This window comes from Monodelphis domestica, chromosome 5 (genome assembly GCF_027887165.1).
Source record: "Monodelphis domestica isolate mMonDom1 chromosome 5, mMonDom1.pri, whole genome shotgun sequence".
In the NCBI taxonomy this organism is placed as follows: domain Eukaryota; kingdom Metazoa; phylum Chordata; class Mammalia; order Didelphimorphia; family Didelphidae; genus Monodelphis; species Monodelphis domestica.
In genome coordinates, this window is record NC_077231.1 from 91,557,202 (window position 1) to 91,575,917 (window position 18,716).

Below are 18,716 nucleotides of genomic sequence, written 5' to 3' on the forward strand. Positions count from 1 at the left end.
CTTGAAGACATCTATGATGCCCCCTCTACAAGGTCTTCTCTTACCCAGGCTAAATAAACATCCTCAGTTCATTCAACTAATTCTTGGTTGTCATAATAATTTATGATTTAGTAGGAAAGAGGAACTTTAAAATCAGAGGAACTGATTTTAAATCCCATCCCAGTCAATTAGTAATTTGACTTTGGAGAAATCACCTCTCTTTAGCCCTCAGTTTCCTCATCTGGAAAATGAAGGGTTTGGACTACATGATCTCTAAGATCCCTTCTAGTACTAGATCCAGAGGTTTTAAGCCCCATCAAAATTGTGGCTACTCTCCTCTAGATACATCAATGCCCTTCTGAAATATAGATTCTAGAATTTAATCCAAGTCAATATTAAACACCTCCTAATGTGCAAAACAAGAAGTAAAGGAAAGGGGGGGGGGGCAGCTGGGTGGCTTAGTAGATTGAGAGCCAGACCTAGAGACGGGAGATCCTAGGTTCAAATATGACCACAAACATTTCCTACCTATGTGATCCTGGGCAAGTCAATTAACTCCCATTGCTTAACCCTTACTGCTCTTCTGTCTTGGAACCAAAACACAGTATTGATTCTAAGACAGAAGATAAAGTTTAAAAAAAAAAGTAAAGGGAAGAGAGCCAGCCTTGGAGTCAGAAAAACATGGATTCAAATCCTGACTCTGACACCTATCCCTATTGTAGAGATTACTTTGACAGACCTTAGTATCTCTCTGTCTCTCTGTCTCTCTCTGTCTGTCTGTCTGTCTCTCTCTCTCTCACACACACACATGCTAGAGCCCAGTAACACCTGGCAGAACACCAGGACTTTGTTCCTCAGTCTTTCCTGCATGGCTAAGCATCAAGCCTGAGAACCACCTTCCCACTCCCCAGAAACCAGGACTCCCCACCCCTCTCAGGAACATCCAATGAGGTTAACCCAAGTAGCTCACCTTCCCCAGAGACAACCAAATGAGATTAATCTAAGTTGCCTTGTTCTCTACATCGACTTCCTTCTCCAAACCTATAAAGCCCTGTATCTCCCCCCCCACACTCAGAGGGGACTGCCTCCCAACTCTCTTGGTATCCAGCTCCCCCTTGCTGCCTCTATCCCCCATTCCCCTCCAGGGGTCTCCTCAGCCACCTCTCTTAGCATTGGACTCTTCCTCCTTGCTGCCTCTTTTCTCCTCCTCCACCACCACCACCACCAGAACTCTTTCACTAACTGACACTGTCAAATTAAATTATGCTCAAGGCCACACAGGTTTTGCTATGTGGAAGAAAAACTATGCTGTATATTCAATACAAGCCTCATAGGAACAATTTTGATTATTTTTAATAAAATGCATAATAAACATATTATATCATCAATGTAAAATAATAACACCATAAAAAGTAAAATATTTTTAAAATATATTTATTTTAATTTTTCTATAATCTAAACATTTTTCTGCTTAGGAGGAAAATGTCCAACCTGACAGAACCCCCTTCTGCCCAGGGGCATCTGACTACCACAGGTGATTTTGATGTCATAACTTATGGAATTCTTACAGAAAGAATATTTCATAATCAAAAAGGTTGGAAAATGAATCAGTTAATAATTTGCCTCATCAAACAGAACAATAATCACTTAACATTTAGGATACTGTTATAGAATCATTTCCTGAAAATATTCAATTTCCCTTTGACCATTTTTAGGTATATTAATATATATACATCTATATGTGAGAATTTAACTCTAGTATAAACCCCTGTTCTTTTGGGTCGCAATTCAACCCCACTCTTTGATTGAATTAAGAACAAGACCTGGAAGACACACATGCACTCTGGGAGACGCCAGAAGCCTCATGGCTCCCTGGCACTCAGAAAATGCTTGCCTGTTGTCCCATGTGACTCCTGGCATCCTGAAGGCAAGCCTCTGATGTGGACTGAGGTCCAGCCTGCCAAATCAGAAGGACTGAGAAAAAGTGACTGATGGAAAGATATGTTTGGGTCCAGAAAAGAGGGGAGCATCTTTTGCCCTGGAATTCTAGTGAAAGGAGACAGGTAGGGGAGACCACGCAGCAGTCTCGGGGAAGGCACTTAGGAGAGCACAAGCTCAGGCAAGCACTGACTAGGGAAGAGAACTACAAAGGGAACAGCCAGCCACATGTGGCTGGTGCCTTTCTTCTTTCTCTGACCTGCTCTTTTAATTTATATAATAAATAATTACAAATTAAGTTTCCAAAGAATTTAATCTTAATATGTGTATATGGTTTTTTCCCACTGAACATTACAATATGAAAAGAACATAAATGACAAGTTATGAGAGTAAGACACAACAGGCCAGACCTAAGTAACACATTTTCAGTCACATAAAAGAAATCAAGGACTCAAATGAGCAGAGGGGAGACTGGATCAGCTATATAGCAAAAAGGAGAGTTCACAGACAGACAAACCTGACATTTCACTAGCATTCACCAAATGGTACAAGGAAGAGAGTGGAATACAGGGGAAAGAACATGAGGGGCTTTAGGGTCAGAGGACTTGGGTTCAAGTCCTACCTCTAGTGCTTACTACCTATCTTTAGGTGAGTCACTTAATTTCTCTAGGTCTAACTATCCTTATTTATAAAATGAAAAGATGGGACCAAAAGGTCTCCAAGCATCCCTTATAGCTCTATAGCTAGGATCCGATGGTCCCAGAGAAAGTCTTCCAGCCTGATCAGTCAGTTCCCTCTAGAAGATGACATGGACAAGAATCGCACAGGATGAGTAAATGTAGAACCTGACCAGTTCCATTGTCTTTTTTTATCACCTCACAGAAGTACTGTGTAGATCAAAATAAATTTTATTATGTTATAATATTTTAATAATTTTATTTATTATGATAGTGATGTTATACTAAAATATTGTGATAATTGCTATTTATATCATATTTACTATTATATTTGTTCTAGTAGTGGCATGATAAAATATAATAATAGCTATTATAATATAGTACAATAATAGGTATTATGTTTTCATATATTTATTATTATAATTCTATTTATTATAATAGTGGTATCATAAAATATTATTAAAGCTATTAAATGATAATATCATATATTCATTTTTCTAATTCTCTTGATTATAATTGTGGTATTTAAATAAAAGCTGTTATATTAAAATAGCATATATTATAACAATTATTTTGATTACAATAGTCATATATAAGAAAATATTATAATAGCTATTATATCATATTATATATTTCTTATATTTACTTAATAAAATAATAGCTATTGTAACATCATATTTATTATTACTATGTATATTATCACAATGTTATAATACAATTATCAGTTATCAGCTTATGTCATAATTGTGGCATATATATCTATTGTTTTGTAATAATATATTTATTATAATGGTATTAAATAAAATATTATAACCATCTTGGCAGTGCTTTAAGGTTTGAGAAGCATTATACATATTATCTCATTGGATACCTCACAACAATCTGAGGAAGTCAGTACTGTTATTATTCCCACTATACAGTTGAAGAAACTGAAGCAAGCAGAGGCTAAATTACTTGCCCAGGAATGTACAGCAAGGAAATGTCTGAGGCTGGATTTGAATTTAGGACTTCCTGACTCCAAGCCCAATATTCTTACTCATTGTGCCACCTAGCTGCCTCATATATACAAGTGTGTAAACAGTAACAGTAAACATAGAGTAGAATCTTTAATCTATTATTCCTACTATTATAATCCCAGAAAATACCTTGCCACTTGTCATATTACTATCTACTTTGCTTTCAACTCTAGGAGGATTATATTTGTTGTTGTTGTTCAATCATTTTTCAGGCATATCTGACCCTTCCCCATTTGGTATTTACTTGGCAGAGAAACTAAAGTGGTTTGCCATTTCCTTCTCCAGCTCATTTTACAGATGAAGAAACTGAGGCAAACAGGGTGAAGTGACTAACCCAAGTCCACACAGCTAATAAGTGTCTAACATAGAATTTGAACTCAAGTATTCTGACTCTAGCTTTGCTGCTGTATCTACTATACCATCTTGATGGTCAGATCATATTTCATTCTTATTTAAATATAAGGTTTTTTTCCCATTTCAAGAAAATGCTTGGCAATTATGACATTGTTTTGAAAAAATATTTATAACTTTTGGACTGCTGTATAGGCCACAGCAACATGACTTTCACTAAATGAACATTTGAGTGATATTTCTTTAATTTAGTTTTACCCAAAAATGTAATTTCTTGGGTAAAACATCCCATAAGGTCACTGTAATTCCAACTACTTTAGTGTACCAAGGAAGTATAAAGGATCCTTCTAGTTCTTTTTGGCTAAAATTTGTGAGACCAGCATTCTGAAGAGTTTAAATGAGCACGTAAGTAAGCTATCATTTATGAGCTTCAACACAGCATAAAAGTTTTTCTTTATTTTCTCCAATTTGTTTAAAGAAAAATAGTCAATTGAATGCTTGTAAACAAACTCATACTTGAAAAAACATTAAGTATATTGGGTTGATTTTGCCTACAACACTCTTTATGACTTATTGTTTTCACTCAGTTTTTTCAACATTCTGATATCAATTTGCTGTCTTTTGGGTGGAGAGGGTTTATGAAAATCTATGTGGCTTCCTGATTTCTTAAAGATTAGATTTTCTGGTGACGTCTGTGGCCTGCAAGGAATTTCCAAGGAACTAAGGTTACTAAGAGGCCCTGACAAGGTTGGTTGTGAGCACCGATTGGTAAAGGAAGGGGCTGACAATGCCCTTTCTCGTGGAGATTTTAAGCTGTCCTCTAGGTTGCTTAAAATTATGTTTTTCCCAGGAGCAGGTTTCTCTTTCTTTGTACTTGCAGCTTTGTCCTCTGGAGAGACCCATATTTCTCCATTGTTCTGCGCCTGCTGCTTAATAATTCCCTTTGTCGAACTGCAGGGAAATCTCCCATTATGCCCTTTTCCTAAAACACTTTTCATGGACTCATAGTCTGAAACTTTGCAAGAGTCCAAACTCATGGCCCTCTGAAGTTTAGCAGTGGTGCTGCTGAGAGATTTCACAGTCTTGAAATTCTGAGGCCTAGGGTACACCATTCTCCGCTTCTCGATTTTGCCCTGTCCAATGATCCGCTTGAAATTTTCTTGACTTGAGCTTTGGCCTTTAAGATCACCTTTGCTTAGGCATTTTCTCTCAAGATCCCTCAGAAAGCTATAGAAAGCAAAAGGGACCCAGTAGTCTTGAGGTTACATGAATTCTAGGAAATGCATGGCTTAAATATTGAACAGGGACTTACCGGAGGAGCTCACATGAGGACGAATGAGAAGATCCCAGGTAGGTAACTCGTAAATCGAGTGCCCTGTGCAAAAGTTCATCCGACTCTTGATCATATTGACCAGAAACATCATTTTTGAGCAATTGATCAGCTAGGTGGAAAGAAAAGAAACATCACTTAATTCACATACACTATGATTTGCACCTTCAGAAACTTATCATTAAAAAGGATAAAATTAAATAAAGCATACATTTGGAAAAGAGTTACTGATTTTAAATGTGCTTTATAGGCAGCTGGGTGGCTCAGTGGATTGAAAACCAAGCCTAGAAATGGAAGATCCGGAGGGTTCAAATCTGACCTCAGACACTTCCTAGCTGTTTGAGCAAGTCACCTAACCCCCATTACTTAGCCCTTACTGCTCTTCTGCTTTAGAACCAATTCACAGTATTGATTCAAGATAGAAAGTAAGGTTTGTTTGTTTTTTTAATGTTCTTTAAATATGACTAAGGTGAGCTCACAACCTGGTATGTATTAATTCAGAATTAGCTGGTGCATTTTATAGTCTAAGAATCAGGGATCTTGTGGATGTGAGCATACCCTTCACTGGTGTAGATCACAACCTATCCATACCTTCCCATCATGCATAGTGCTTGTCCATGTCCTTCCATAGTTCCTCTGTTGAATATCTCATTTGTCCTGTCCATATGTTTGTATATGGTCTTTTCTTGTTGTTTCCCCATTAGGCTATGAACTTCTTGAAGGCAGAGACTGTCTCATGCCACTCTTTGTATCTCCAGCACCCAGGAGGCACTTAATAGGTGCCCATTGGCTGTACTTGCTTCCCAAAAGGGCTCAATTAGTAGCATCATTCATAAACTTAAGATCCAAGTTGTGATATGTGAATCTTATTGGAATTAATCTATGACACAAGGACTGTGTGACTCACCTTAGCATATCAAAATGGAGGAAAAGGTCAAGATGTGTCCTAACAGTCTTTCCACATACTAGTTTGTCCACTTTTAGCTAACAGTTGCTATAGTCCTGTTCAACTGTGACTTCAATTTGCAACGTTCTCACCATCAACAACTGCTACTTCATTGCTTTAGGATCCATGTGATGTTGTGATTCATATTCCCCTACTCACTAAACTACAGTTGCTCCCTATGGCTTCCAGGATCAAATACAAAATACCCTAGAGTTCAAAGCCCTTTATAATCTAGCCCTCTCCTACCTTTCCTGCCTTCTTATACCTCACTCCCTGACACATATTCTTCAATCCAGTAACACTGGTGTCCTGGCTGTCCCATAAACAAGACACTCCATCTCTCAACTCCTTGAATTTTCACTGGCTACCTCCCAAACTGGAATGCTCTCTCTTCTCATCTCTCTTTCCCTGACATCTTTCAGGTTGCAAATGAAATCTCATTTTCTATAAGAAGCTTTCCTCAATCCCTCTTAATTCTGGAGCCTTCCCTCTGTTAATTATTTCCTATGTATCCTGTATATAGCTTGTTTGTACATATCCATTTGCTTTTTGTCTCATCAGATTGTGAGCTTCTTAAGGGAAGGGATGGTCTTTTACTTCTTTTTGAATTCCTGATGCTTAGTTCAGTACCTGACACAAAGTAAACAATAAATGCTTTTTAACTGACTGATTCATCATCTTATTTCTGAAATCCATGGCTATTTTTCTTTCTTTGGGGTTAATTTAATGAATTAAGAGGTAGGCATAGTATAAGTGGCAAGAGCACTAGGCTGGAGACCTGGTTTTCAATACCAGCTCAGCTACTTATGACCTATATGGTATTGGGAAGTGACTCTACCTGGACCTCAATTTCCCCATATGACCAGATTGAGTATTTGATAAATCACAAAACTCTCTGAAGCTGGACAAAATTGCTGAAATTTTAACAAAAATTGTTAGGAAAACTGACAATTAGTTTGGCAAGAATTTGAGTTAAAACAGTAGCTTACATCATGTAGCCTAAATTGTGAAATGATTGGGATGTCAAAAACAAAAGACGGGGCAGCTGGGTAGCTCAGAGGATTGAAAGACAGGCCTAGAGACAGGAGGTCCTAGGTCTAAATCTGGCCTCAGACACTTCTCAGTTGTGTGACCCTGGGCAAGTCACTTAACCCCCATTGCCTAGCCCTTACCATTTTTCTGCCTTGGAGCCAGTATACAGTACTGATTCCAAGATGGAAGGTAAGGGTTTAAAGAAAAAAGAAAAAAGACAAAGAAAAAAATCAAACAAAATACAGAGATTTTTTTCCAGTGGATGTTTTCCAGGGTCCTTTCCCACTCTAAGTCTGATGATCTTATGAATTCTTGCAGCATTTTTAAGTTGTCCTCCATTGGGTAAGCATGTATCTTTTCTGTGTCATCCCAAGCAGCCCAGAAAAACTGAACTTCATTCACTAAGCTCTTATAGTGGATGGAAAACCTGAGGGAGCCTGGACCTCTAGGATAGCCCCACACCCAAGCTCCATTCTTGGAGTTCCTCAGGATGACAACTAATTCAGGACAAGACTGTACTCTGATTCATCAACTTAACAATGGAAGGGAGCCCTTGGACCAGCCCGTTAATCAAGATCTATTTTCCAGAGCAACCAGGGAACAGAAAGAACTAGCTTCCAAGTGTGAGAAAAATCAGAGCATCATTTCCCTCCTAAGCATTTATTTGTTCTGTAGGAAACTACCATCAAAGCTTGGGTTTGGAAAGGACCAGTAACCTTTACTTTTTAATTCCCTGCCTCTAGACACTTAAAAGGTTTGCGGGAAAGATCTCACAAACTCTCTTTATAGCCTCACAGCACTTAATCTGATCTCACAGATTTGTCAAACTGATCCAGCTCTTTCATGTCGACATGACAGGGGAAGTCCTATCTGGTGGAGAGACTTCCGATCGCTTCAACATCTCCAATGGAGTGAAACAAGGCTGTGTCCTCGCTCCGGTACTATTCAACCTATTTTTCACCCAAGTATTACGACATGCTATGATGGATCTAGACCTGGGCGTCTACATCAAATACTAACTGGATGGCTCACTATTCGACCTTCTCCACCTGACTGCAAAAACAAAGACAACAGAGAGACTCATCCTGGAAGCTCTCTTCGCAGATGACTGTGCTCTCATGGCCCACCAAGAAAATCATCTCCAAACCATTGTGGACAGGTTCTCCACCGCAACAAAACTGTTTGGCCTGACTATCAGCCTCAGCAAAATGGAGGTGCTGTTCCAACCCGCACCAGGGAGGCCAACTAACCAGCCATGCATTACAATCGACAGTACGCAGCTTTCCAACGTAAATGCTTTCAAATACCTGGGCAGCACCATTGCCAACGACGGGTCCCTAGACCACGAGATTAATGCCAGGATCCAAAAGGCCAGCCAGGCACTCGGGCGGCTGTGCTCCAAAGTCCTCCAACACAGCAGTGTAAGCACTGCGACAAAGCTCAAAGTGTACAATGCAAATGCAGTGGTCCTCAGCTCGCTCCTGTATGGTTGCGAGACATGGACACTGTACCGGAAGCACATGAAACATCTGGAGCAATTCCACCAACGCTCTCTCTGGTCAATCATGAGGATCCGATGGCAGGACCGAATCACCAACCAGGAAGTCCTCGACAGAGCCAACTCCACCAGCATCGAAGTCATGGTCCTCAAAACCCAGCTATGATGGTCTGGACACGTCATCCGCATGGACCCACAGAGAATACCAAGACAGGTATTCTATGGTGAGCTGTCAGCTGGACTCAGGAAACAAGGCCGACCAAAGAAAAGATTCAAGGATCAGCTAAAGTCCAACTTGAAGTGGACTGGCATTACACCAAAGCAACTAGAACTCGCTGCCTCTGACAGAAGCAGCTGGCGAACCTACATTAACCATGCCGTCACCACCTTTGAAGATGAGCGACGTCGACGTCTTGCCACTACGCGTGAACGCCGCCACCAGGCCACAACCGCACCTCCCGTAACAACTGGCGTCCCATGCCCCATGTGCCACAAACTCTGCGCCTCAGCCTTTGGACTCCAAAGCCACATGAGGGTACACCATAGATGATAATGCACAAAGACAATAGTCATTCTCAATCACGGAGAGACTACCACTACTTAATCTGATCTCACAGAACTTAATCTGAAATTTCTTCTTGACTTCCATACTTGAAGTTAGAGAAAAAAGAAAGTGGTAAGATAGGTCATTTTAGATAGAAACATCATATGAGTTGTTAATAGAAACAGTCCATTTTAAATAAAGGCCATCATAATATTTAGCAATACTTAGGGGACAAGTGGATATAATCCTAGCCTAATACTCCTTCCCCAAGGAGAGTGGGAAGGCCACAATCTCCAGCTCCACTCCTGAAAGTAATCCAAGTATCCCCTGGAGATGGGAAAATGGAGATGTTAGAGATACTTATTCATGCCTCCCTAAGAGCTACATGTAAATGAGCCCATATACATACAGACAGACACAACATGCATACACACATCTTGCATTTTTCTATTCATAAAATAAAACACATAGGATTACAAAGAAAATCAATTCTGTTGAAATTATTTTCCCATCCAAGTTCACAGACCCCTGAATCAATCCACATATCCATTGAAAATCCATGGACCCGGGACTTCCGGTCAAGATGGCGGCTTAGAGAAAGCTAAAGTTCAGATCTCCGGAAGACCCTTCCCGACCGATCTCAAACTATAAGCTCCTAAGGCGCCTAATTCAAAACGATCAACAGCAGAGACCCTGGGAATCCTCCTCCTGGACCTGGACCTGGATCAAAAGGTACAGCCCCCCTCAAAAGCCAGAACCCGAGATCACTCGGACCTAAGGGGTAGGAGCTCAGAGTCCAAGGCTCCGGGAAGCCGCAGCCCTGCCCCACTCAGAGAGCAGGGTCCTCTGAAACAACAACAACCCTCAGGGCCTTCTATCCGAGTCCCAGTGAAAGTCACTGCCCTCGGAGCTCCCCCCCGCAGAGAGCAGGGTCGTCTGAAAAAACAACAGCAACCCTCAGGGCGGGCAAGACAGCCTCACAGGCTGGATCCTTCTATCGGAGTCTCAGTGAAAGTCACTGCCCTTGGAACGCCGGGAAGCCACAGCTCCTTCCTCCACAGAGAGCAGGGTCCTCTGAAACAACAGCAACCCTCAGGGCCGACAAAACAGCCTCACGGCCAGCTATTCTGAAGGCAACTTCCGGAAAGCAACCCAACCCAGTCCAGTCGAGGGGGCACCTTAGCAGCAGGGAAGCAGAGAGAACCGGGGGAGAGTGTGGCCCCCTGGTCTGACCCTTCCATTCCACTTCCAGTTAAAGTCATTGCCCATACTCAATTTAATCCAGGGAAAGCTCATAGAACCGACAATCTGCCCAGGACTAAAGCCTCTGAACACCAGACAGAGATAAGAAAAGCTAATCCTCCCCATTCAGAGATGACAAACTCCACAGAAGCACAGAAGCCCCAAAATCCCAAGAAAAATAAGAAGAAAGGGGCGACTTTGGACACATTCTATGGAACCAAAATACAAAATACAGAGGAGATAGAAGACGATGCACAAGAAAATGCTCTGAAACCTTCCAAAGGAAATGGAAACTCTCCACAAACACATGAAGAAATTGAATCAGAAATGACCAAAAAGATGGAAGCCTTCTGGGAGGAAAAGTGGGGAATAATGCAAAAGAAATTCACGCATCTACAAAACCAGTGTGATGAAACTGAAAAGGAAAACCAGGCTTTAAAGGCCAGAATCAGGCAGCTGGAAGACAATGATCGTGTAAAAGAGCAAGAATTAATAAAGCAAAGCCAAAATACCAAGAAATTAGAAGAGAACATAAAATATCTCACCGAAAAGGTGACAGATCTGGAAAATAGAGGGAGAAGAGATAAATTAAGAATACTTGGACTTCCAGAAAAGCCAGAAATAAACACCAAACTCGACATCGTGATACAAGATATAATCAAAGAAAATTGCCCAGAGATTCTAGAACAAGGGGGCAATACACCCACTGACAGAGCTCACAGAACACCTTCTACACTAAACCCCCAAAAGACAACTCCCAGGAATGTAATTGCCAAATTCCAAAGCTCTCAAACAAAAGAAAAAATCCTACAGGAAGCCAGAAAAAGACAATTTAGATATAAAGGAATGCCAATCAGGGTCACACAAGACCTTGCAAGTTCTATTCTGAATGATCGTAAGGCATGGAACATGATCTTCAGAAAGGCAAGAGAGCTGGGTCTTCAACCAAGAATCAGCTACCCAGCAAAACTGACTATATACTTCCAAGGGAAAGTATGGGCATTCAACAAAATAGAAGACTTCCAACTTTTTGCAAAGAAAAGACCAGAGCTCTGTGGAAAGTTTGATACCAAAAATCAAAGAGCAAGGAATACCTGAAAAGGTAAATATTAAGGAAAGGGGAAAAATGTTATCTTCTTCTTTTACTCAAACTCTCTTCTATAAGGACTACATTTATATCAATCAATATATACTACTATGTGGGGAAAATGTAATGTATAAATAGGGGGTAAAGAAAGACCAAATAGAATAATCTTTCTCACACAAAGATTCACATGGGAAGGGGAGGGGAAGAAAACTCCTATAAGAAGGAGAGGAAGAGAGGGGTTTTTTTACTTAAACCTTAATCTCATGGAAATCAACTCTGAGAGGGAAAAACATCCAGATCCATTGGGATCTTGAATTCTATCTTACCCAACAAGCGTAGGGAGAAGGGAAAACCAAGGGGGGGAGGGGGGAGGGAGAAAAAAAATGGAGGGAAAGAGAGGGGGGAGGGGGAGGGAACAAAAAGGAAGGGACTAAAAAGGGAAACATCAAGGGAGGGGACAAGGGGGACTGATTCAAAGTAAATCACTGGACTAAAAGGTAGAGCCAAAGAAGAAAAGGTTAGAATTAGGGAAGGCAATCAAAATGCCAGGGAGTCCACAAATGACAATCATAACTTTGAACGTGAATGGGATGAACTCACCCATAAAACGTAGATGAATAGCAGAATGGATTAGAATCCAAAACCCTACCATATGTTGTCTTCAAGAAACACACATGAGGCGGGTTGACACCCACAAGGTCAGAATTAAAGGATGGAGTAAGACCTTCTGGGCCTCAACTGATAGAAAGAAGGCAGGAGTGGTAATCATGATATCTGATAAAGCCAAAGCAAAAATAGACCTGATCAAAAGGGATAGGGAAGGTAATTATATTTTGTTAAAAGGGACTCTAGACAATGAGGAAATATCATTAATCAACATGTATGGACCAAATAATATAGCACCCAAATTTCTAATGGAGAAACTAGGAGAATTGAAGGAAGAAATAGACAATAAAACCATATTAGTGGGAGACTTAAACCAACCATTATCAAATTTAGATAAATCAAATCAAAAAATAAATAAGAAAGAAGTAAAAGAAGTGAATGAAATCTTAGAAAAATTAGAATTAATAGACATATGGAGAAAAATAAATAGGGATAAAAAGGAATACACCTTCTTCTCAGCACCACATGGCACATTCACAAAAATTGACCATACATTAGGTCACAGAAACATAGCACACAAATGCAGAAAAGCAGAAATAATGAATGCAGCCTTCTCAGATCACAAGGCAATAAAAATAATGATTAGTAATGGTACATGGAAAACCAAATCTAAAACCAATTGGAAATTAAACAATATTATACTCCAAAACCGTTTAGTTAAAGAAGAAATCATAGAAACAATTAATAATTTCATCGAGGAAAATGACAATGGTGAGACATCCTTTCAAACCTTTTGGGATGCAGCCAAAGCAGTAATCAGAGGTAAATTCATATCCCTGAATGCTTATATTAACAAACAAGGGAGAGCAGAGATCAATCAATTGGAAATGCAAATGAAAAAACTCAAACGCGATCAAATTAAAACCCCCCAGCAGAAAACCAAACTAGACATCCTAAAAATTGAGGGAGAAATTAATAAAATCGAAAGTGATAGAACTATTGATTTAATAAATAAGACAAGAAGCTGGTACTTTGAAAAAACAAACAAAATAGACAAAGTACTGGTCAATCTAATTAAAAAAATGAAGGAAGAAAAGCAAATTAACAGCATTAAAGATGAAAAGGGGGACAGCACCTCCGATGAAGATGAAATTAAGGCAATCATTAGAAATTACTTTGCCCAATTATATGGCAATAAATACACCAATTTAGGAGAAATGGATGAATATATACAAAAATACAAACTGCCTAGACTAACAGAAGAGGAAATAGAATTCTTAAATAGTCCCATATCAGAAAATGAAATCCAACAAGCCATCAAAGAACTTCCTAAGAAAAAATCCCCAGGGCCTGATGGATTCACCAGTGAATTCTATCAAACATTCAGAGAACAGTTAATCCCAATACTATACAAACTATTTGACATAATAAGCAAAGAGGGAGTTCTACCAAACTCCTTTTACGCCACAAACATGGTACTGATTCCAAAACCAGGCAGGCCAAAAACAGAGAAAGAAAACTATAGACCAATCTCCCTAATGAATATAGATGCAAAAATCTTAAATAGGATACTAGCAAAAAGACTCCAGCAAGTGATCAGAAGGATCATTCACCATGATCAAGTAGGATTTATACCAGGGATGCAGGGCTGGTTCAACATTAGGAAAACCATCCACATAATTGACCACATCAACAAGCAAACCAGCAAGAACTACATGATTATCTCAATAGACACAGAAAAAGCATTTGATAAAATACAACACCCATTCCTATTAAAAACACTAGAAAGCATAGGAATAGAAGGGTCATTCCTAAAAATAATTAACAGTATATATCTAAAACCATCAGCTAATATCATCTGCAATGGGGATAAACTACATGCATTCCCAATAAGAGCAGGAGTGAAACAAGGATGCCCATTATCACCTCTACTATTTGACATTGTACTAGAAACACTAGCAGTAGCAATTAGAGAAGAAAAAGAAATTGAAGGCATCAAAATAGGCAAGGAGGAGACCAAGTTATCACTCTTTGCAGATGACATGATGGTCTACTTAAAGAATCCTAGAGATTCAACCAAAAAGCTAATTGAAATAATCAACAACTTTAGCAAAGTTGCAGGATACAAAATAAACCCACATAAATCATCAGCTTTTCTATATATCTCCAACACAGCTCAGCAGCAAGAACTAGAAAGAGAAATCCCATTCAAAATCACCTTAGACAAAATAAAATACCTAGGAATCTACCTCCCAAGACAAACACAGGAACTATATGAACACAACTACAAAACACTCGCCACACAACTAAAACTAAACTTGAGCAAATGGAAAAACATTAACTGCTCATGGATAGGACGAGCCAATATAATAAAAATGACCATCCTACCCAAACTTATTTATCTATTTAGTGCCATACCCACTGAACTACCAAAATACTTCTTCACTGATTTAGAAAAAACCATAACAAAGTTCATGTGGAAGAACAAAAGATCAAGGATATCCAGGGAAATAATGAAAAAAAAAACACATATGATGGGGGCGTTGCAGTCCCTGACCTTAAACTATATTACAAAGCAGCAGTCATCAAAACAATTTGGTACTGGCTAAGAAACAGAAAGGAAGATCAGTGGAATAGACTGGGGGAAAGCGACCTCAGCAAGACAGTATACGATAAACCCAAAGATCCCAGCTTTTGGGACAAAAATCCACTATTCGATAAAAACTGCTGGGAAAATTGGAAGACAGTGTGGGAGAGACTAGGAATAGATCAACACCTCACACCCTACACCAAGATAAATTCAAAATGGGTGAGTGACTTAAACATAAAGAAGGAAACCATAAGTAAATTGGGTAAACACAGAATAGTATACATGTCAGACTTTTGGGAGGGGAAAGGCTTTAAAACCAAGCAAGACATAGAAAGAATCACAAAATGTAAAATAAATCATTTTGACTACATCAAACTAAAAAGCTTTTGTACAAACAAAACCAATGTAACTAAAATCAGAGGGGAAACAACAAATTGGGAAAAAATCTTCATAGAAACCTCTGACAAAGGTTTAATTACTCATATTTATAAAGAGCTAAATCAATTGTACAAAAAATCAAGCCATTCTCCAATTGATAAATGGGCAAGGGACATGGATAGGCAGTTCTCAGATAAAGAAATCAAAACTATTAACAAGCACATGTAGAAGTGTTCTAAATCTCTTATAATCAGAGAGATGCAAATAAAAACAACTCTGAGGTATCACCTCACACCTAGCAGATTGGCTAACATAACAGCTATGGAAAGTAATGAATGCTGGAGGGGATGTGGCAAAGTAGGGACATTAATTCATTGCTGGTGGAGTTGTGAACTGATCCAACCATTCTGGAGGGCAATTTGGAACTACGCCCAAAGGGCGACAAAAGAATATCTACCCTTTGATCCAGCCATAGCACTGCTGGGTCTGTACCCCAAAGAGATAATGGACACAAAGACTTGTACAAAAATATTCATAGCTGCGCTCTTTGTGGTGGCCCAAAACTGGAAAACGAGGGGATGCCCATCAATTGGGGAATGGCTGAGCAAATTGTGGTATATGTTGGTGATGGAATACTATTGTGCTAAAAGGAATAATGAAGTGGAGGAATTCAATGGAGACTGGAACAACCTCCAGGAAGTGATGCAGAGCGAGAGGAGCAGAACCAGGAGAACATTGTACACAGAGACTAATACACTGTGGTATAATCGAACGTAATGGACTTCTCCATTAGTGGCGGTGTAATGTCCCTGAACGATTTGGAGGGATCAAGGAGAAAAAAACACTATTCATAAGCAGAGGATAAACTATGGGAGTGGAAACACCGAGGAAAAGCAACTGCCTGAATACAGCGGTTGAGGGGACATGACAGAGGAGAGACTCTAAATGAACACTCTAATGCAAATATTATCAACAAAGCAATGGGTTCAAATCAAGAAAACATGTAATGCCCAGTGGATTTACGTGTGGGCTATGGGGTTGGGGGTGAGGAAAAGAAAATGATCTATGTCTTTAATGAATAATGCTTGGAAATGATCAAATAAAATATATTAAAAAAAGAAAGAAAATCCATGGACCGGCAGCAACAATGAAAGCCTCTGGTAAATGGCAGCACTTGATTTTAATAACATTGAAATTCGATTTCATCTCTATAGGCAGCTAGGTGGTACAGGGTAACAGAGTTCCATCTTCCTGAATTCAAATCCAGTCTCAGACACTTACTAGCTGGGTGACCCTGAGCAAGGCATTTAACTCTGTTTGCCTCATTTTCCTCAACTGTAAAATCAGCTAGAGAAGGAAAAGGTAAACCGCTTCACTACCTTTGCCAAGAAAATCCTAAATGGGGTTTCAAAAAGTCTGACATGATTGAAATAATTGAACAAAAAACTGTAACTATATTTTCAAAGAACTGGATCATTCTAAGGATCCTACTTGATAGAAAATTCAGGCAAAATGAAATGCTTACTGGGGCAGCTGAGTGGAGCCAAACTGGAGCCAGTAGGTACTGGATTCAAATCTAACCTCAGACACTTCCTAGCTATGTGACTCTGAGCAAGTCACTTAACCCTAATTGACCACCCTTTACCACTCTTCTGCCTTGGAACCAATACTTAGTATTGATTTTAAGATGGAAGGAAAGGGTTCAAAAAATGATTACTGACTCAGATGACAGCTGAAAGTAAAATAAGTCATTGCGCTTCTGCAATAGGCCTCAAATTAAATGAGCCAATCGAATATTTTATGTCAAAATCACAAATGCTCTGAGACAAGCTAGATGTTCTAGACTGTAATTGACCTAGCTTTGTCTAGGGTTCTATCTGAATGCATTGTTTCTAACCAATACCTCACCCTCAACTCATGAAGGAAACAATCCTCAGAGAGTTTCAGAAAAAATAATCCTAGGTCTATATGCAGAAAAAATACAATTTTCCCCTAAAAGTCCAAGATCTTCAAACTTTTAAAAATATTAGAGCAAGCCCAGCTAGAGAGCAAGTTTACATATTGTGTTTTATTCTGGTTTGTTGTTGTTTTAATTGTATCTGACTCATTATAACCCCACTTGGAGTTTTCTTGGCAAAGAAACTTGAAGGATTTACCATCTCCTTCTCTACTTTATTTTAATTGAGGGCAATAGGATTAAGTGGCTTGTCCAACATCATACAGCTAGTAAGTGTCTGAGGCGAGATTCGAAATCAAGTCTTCCTAACTCCAGACCCAGTGCTCTATCCACTGTGCCACTTGGCTACCTTCACAAGTTGGTTTAGGGAATTTCAATGTAGAGGCGGCAACACTAGACTTGGGGACTGATTCCCATATAGCAGTACCTACCTACCTGCCACTCATTTTTTTAAGCCCTTACCTTCCATCTTAGAATCAATATTGTGTATTGGTTCTGAGGCAGATGAGTGGTAAGGGCTAGGCAATGGAGGGCAAGTGATGCTGAGTATAACAATGATTTTGGTCCAAGGACCAGCCTAGCCAGGGTCAGAAAAGCTCATCATCAGTTGGATCAGAATTTTTCAGTTATAGCAACTTATGAAGACTATTGACCATATTATAGAGGATTGGTCAGAAGCAGGGACATAACATAACAGACTTTTTACATATTTGCAAAACAATCTAGAAGTGTTGGACTCAAGAAGCAAGCAGTGGAAGACCTAGCTCAGATTACAAGCAGGGCAGGGCCAAAAGAAGAGGCTTAAATTGATGGGCACAACCCACCATTTTCAACTCAAGGCACACTCTTGGTCCATGATTCAGAAATATTCAATCTACTCTGGAGACATCTTTAAAAATCTCATTTGACATCAACAACATGGAAATAGTTTCTGATCAAGGACACACGTAATACCCAGTGGAAACGCGTGTCAGCTATGGGAAGGGGAGGGGAGGGAGGAATAGAATATGATTCTTGTAACCAAGGAATAATGTTTGAAATTGACAAAATAAAATTAAAAATAAAAATAAATCCCATTTGACTAAGTTTTTTTCAGTGAAGGAGGAGAATTTCATGTTCTCCATCACACTATAATTGCCTCATTTTTATTATGACAGATGAATTTGAAATTTAGTGTTGGGAAAGAAGGAAGGCAAGAGGAGAAGGTGATGGCAGGGGGCACGATGGATAGATAGTATCATGGAAGCAATAAATATGAGTTTGGGCTGACTTCAAAAGATGGTGGAGGATAGAAGGGTCTGGTGTGGCCATGAAAGATTGAACACATATCTACTATGTATGTACCAGGCGCCGTGCTAAGTGCTAAATATATGTGTATGTATGAATGTATGTATGTATGTATATACTACATATGCACTTGTCTGTCCCATTAAATTATGAACTCCTGTCAAGTAGGGATTATGTCATTCTTTTTACTTGAACTCCCAGGACAACACAGTACCCAGCTCACAGTAGGTACTTCAGAAATGTTTGTCAGTTGATTTA

At 39.4% G+C, this 18,716-nt stretch overlaps 1 protein-coding gene across 3 annotated transcripts in view; it reads right to left on the bottom strand.

Annotated features, from left to right (window-relative positions):
- Positions 1-1,397: 1,397 nt before the first annotated feature.
- LOC100021696 (putative tetratricopeptide repeat protein 41) overlaps positions 1,398-18,716 on the bottom strand; it is a 113,263-nt gene continuing 95,944 nt past the window's right edge. For 2 of the 3 annotated variants that reach the window (XM_007503342.3, XM_007503341.3), the window contains exons 16-17: positions 5,274-5,403; positions 3,344-5,188 (exon numbers count right to left, since the gene is read on the bottom strand). In XM_007503342.3, the coding sequence (XP_007503404.1) occupies positions 4,525-5,188; positions 5,274-5,403 (794 nt within the window). In that variant the 3' untranslated portion in view covers positions 3,344-4,524. Of the gene's footprint in view, positions 2,805-3,343; positions 5,189-5,273; positions 5,404-18,716 lie in introns of those variants that run through there. The other variant, XM_007503343.3, reaches the window with a different exon arrangement.